The sequence below is a fragment of the Epinephelus fuscoguttatus genome, linkage group LG11 (genome assembly GCF_011397635.1).
Source record: "Epinephelus fuscoguttatus linkage group LG11, E.fuscoguttatus.final_Chr_v1".
Lineage (NCBI taxonomy): Eukaryota > Metazoa > Chordata > Actinopteri > Perciformes > Serranidae > Epinephelus > Epinephelus fuscoguttatus.
The window spans coordinates 39,247,213-39,250,113 of NC_064762.1; the positions used below are offsets into that span (position 1 = coordinate 39,247,213).

The following is a 2,901-nucleotide window of genomic DNA, read 5'->3' on the forward strand; positions in this document are numbered from 1 at the left end:
GAATGTATGTACACTGCAAGTGCTTTTATTGATAGTAGCAGCATGTGGTGTCACATTTTAGCCTGGTAGCCTAGCTAATGTGAGATAACTAGCTTTAGCTAAGAAGCTAGCTAGTTGATTATCCTGTGCTAGCCTTGCTCTAAATTTCTATATAAACAGAAGATATTAAGTTTGATTGGTCAATAATCTACACTTCCAGAATGCCAGGGAAAGAAAGGAAACAAAAGTTAATAAAAATGCAGCTGGAAAATGCTGCAAAAGGGAGCATCTCTTTGGAAAATTGGGTCCAAAGTAACAAGGGAGGAGCTAAGGATAAAGGTATGTTTACTCCTCACTGCTAGCTAGCTTGTCCTGCAGAGCCATAATCACTGAGCATCTGTTGCAACACTAGACATATATTACATAGCCTACAGTGCAATTATATTCAACTATTACAATACAAATATTATTTTCTCCACCTTAGATAAAGAATGTACAGAGAGTGATTGAAATATCAGAGAGCCAAGGGATGCAAGACAGATAGAGGATATGAAGACATTCAAGAGCAAAGTGATGATATCAGGGAGAGAGGTGAAGTTGAGGATGAAGGGAGAACACAGATGATGCTATGGAGAGAAATAATGATGAACATGAAGAGAATACAGATGATGCTATGGAGAGAAATGAGTCAAGGGATAAAACAAATAACATGTACCCTCTCCTATCATCCTTAATGTTTCCCACTGATCCCGCTCATCTTCAAAAGCACAGCATAGACCACCACTCTGCGAGATTTGTTGAGTTTTGCTGCTCTGTTGGGCCTTGTCAACTAGTTATAAGTTATCCAAAAACAGAGGGGTGTCCATTCCACAAGGAGTAGCATCAAGAGAGCCAGTGCATAGCCTACAAAGACTCATGCTGTCTTCTTTGTTTATTGCTGATTTTCAGTTTTCCTTTGTGTAAAATCTTTTCTTTTCTTTAGTTTATAAAATAAACATTTTAAACATACTTTTAGCCTGGATTGTCTGTATAATCTTAATTAAGAATCAAGGACGAAGACCATTTCACCATATATGACACACTAGCTTCTTGTGCACCAATGGGGCCCCATGTCATGCAGTAGGTGCCCTTTTTTCCTTTTCGCCTCTGCCCTTCAAACATCCTGAGTCCATCACTGTTGAGGGGCTAATCTGCACACTGAGTTGTATGTACAGATACTGTATATCTAGAAAAGTGATAACTTTGATGTAAAGATATGCCATATAGTGGGAAAGAGATGCTAATCTTCAGTGTAAACCCTGTCAATATGCCCATGTCCACACCTCAGTAATGAGTCAGACAAGCTTAAAATGAGTAAAATCACCTTGAAATATTTTCCCAGAAATTATCATTTTGAAAGATGTTCGAAACCAGGTGTAAAAGAAACCATAGACAAATGGATTGAGCATTGAATTTGACCATCCAAACCATTTAAATGATGCAATCACAGAAACTGGAATTGTGTAATTACTCAAAGGGTAAAAGGTGATACAAAGAAAGAAAGGAGTCCAACAGATGAGAAAAACTCCCATAACAATAGCCAGAGTTTTGGTGGCCTTTCTCTCCATCTTACTGATGGTTGCTTCAGACTTTGTATTCTGACAGATGGTGTTCTGGATGCTGCGTACCTGTCTCTGTGACACCATCAAGATCTTTACGTAGATGATGAACATTACAATACCTGGGAGGTAATAAGCAAAAAAGGTTCCCATAATTCCTAAACTTGTGAGACGCTGAAATAAAACACACCTGTTAGATTGTTCTTCATTCAGTCCTCGAATTGTGAGGCCAATTCCATTTAGAGCAGAAACAGTCCAGCTCACTAGGATCATGATCACAATAACATGGACAGTTATTTTAGTTCTGTACCTCAGAGGCTGACACACTGCATAATATCTATCAATAGAAATACAACACAAATTTAAAATAGAACATGTGCACAGAAATATATCAAAGCAGCCTCGGACTTTACAGAGCAAACCTTCAAGATGCCAACATGAGCTTACAGCCAGTATTGTGCTAAAAGGCAAAACTACAACACCAACAAGCAGGTCAGCCACAGCCAGAGAGAGGATGAGGTAGTTTGTAGGAGTGTGGAGCTGTTTGAAGTATATGATAGAGATTATTACCAGAAGGTTTCCACACATTATAAGAACTGATAAACAGCCAACAAAGACACATAATAAATATGAAGTTATGACTGCTGTTATGCCAGATACATTTGTAGATTCATTGCAGAGGTCATCAGACCTGTTGGGAAAGAATGTGGGTTCCATGCATAAATGTTCTTACTACTAAGATAACATTTACAATAATAATATGACTTAAATCTAGAAAATTTAACACAGTTTTCTACATACAGATTCAAAGGTTGATTTTAGTGCTTGTAGGTTTCACACCATGCCTATTAATCCTGGTTTGTGCATCTTCACTGATGGGGCTGCTCAGCCTCTGTGCTGCTGAGCAGCATAGTCAGAGCAGATTTATTATTCTGGGCTCATTTACATATTAAGGGAGCGGCATTTAATGTCACTCAAAATGATGACTTATCATACAATTCCTTGTTTGTCCATGCATGTTAAACTGCAATACACATACACCATTTAATGTTATTACTTTTAAATTTCAATGGAGTACATTGAAGCCACTTTTTATCCACTTTGTCCATGGGCCATGAAGCAGCATGACTACATTCCCATAAAACAAACCTCACTTTTTACAATACTACTAATAGAGGTCCGAAAATAATTAAAGTTTGGGGCTTTGCACTTTCAACACCTTTAAAGAGCATTTTAACAACACCTGAAACCATGTTTTTGCTGACCTTCAGTGGTTTAATATCTAACCTTTCTGCAGTGATGTAGAAAAGAGTACTCTGCATGC

General features: G+C 37.9%; 1 protein-coding gene across 1 annotated transcript; it reads right to left on the bottom strand.

Annotated features, from left to right (window-relative positions):
- Nucleotides 1–1,313: 1,313 nt before the first annotated feature.
- On the bottom strand, nt 1,314–2,686 carry LOC125897610 (trace amine-associated receptor 1-like). The gene is made up of 3 exons (XM_049591003.1): nt 2,656–2,686; nt 1,991–2,173; nt 1,314–1,918 (listed from the first exon to the last, which is right to left on the bottom strand). Exons 1-3 carry the CDS (start codon nt 2,684–2,686, stop codon nt 1,314–1,316), a joined length of 819 nt encoding a protein of 272 aa, XP_049446960.1.
- Nucleotides 2,687–2,901: the final 215 nt, after the last annotated feature.

Excerpts from the sequence above, each read along its gene's own strand:
- LOC125897610 (XM_049591003.1), bottom strand. The coding sequence starts at position 2,686 with ATGGACAAAGTGGATAAAAAGTGGCTTCAAT. Across the intron at positions 2,174-2,655 it reads GGATAAAAAGTGGCTTCAAT|TTCTTATAATGTGTGGAAAC; the intron begins GTACTCCATTGA and ends GCTGTTTATCAG. Across the intron at positions 1,919-1,990 it reads GCATCTTGAAGGTTTGCTCT|ATAGATATTATGCAGTGTGT; the intron begins GTAAAGTCCGAG and ends GTATTTCTATTG.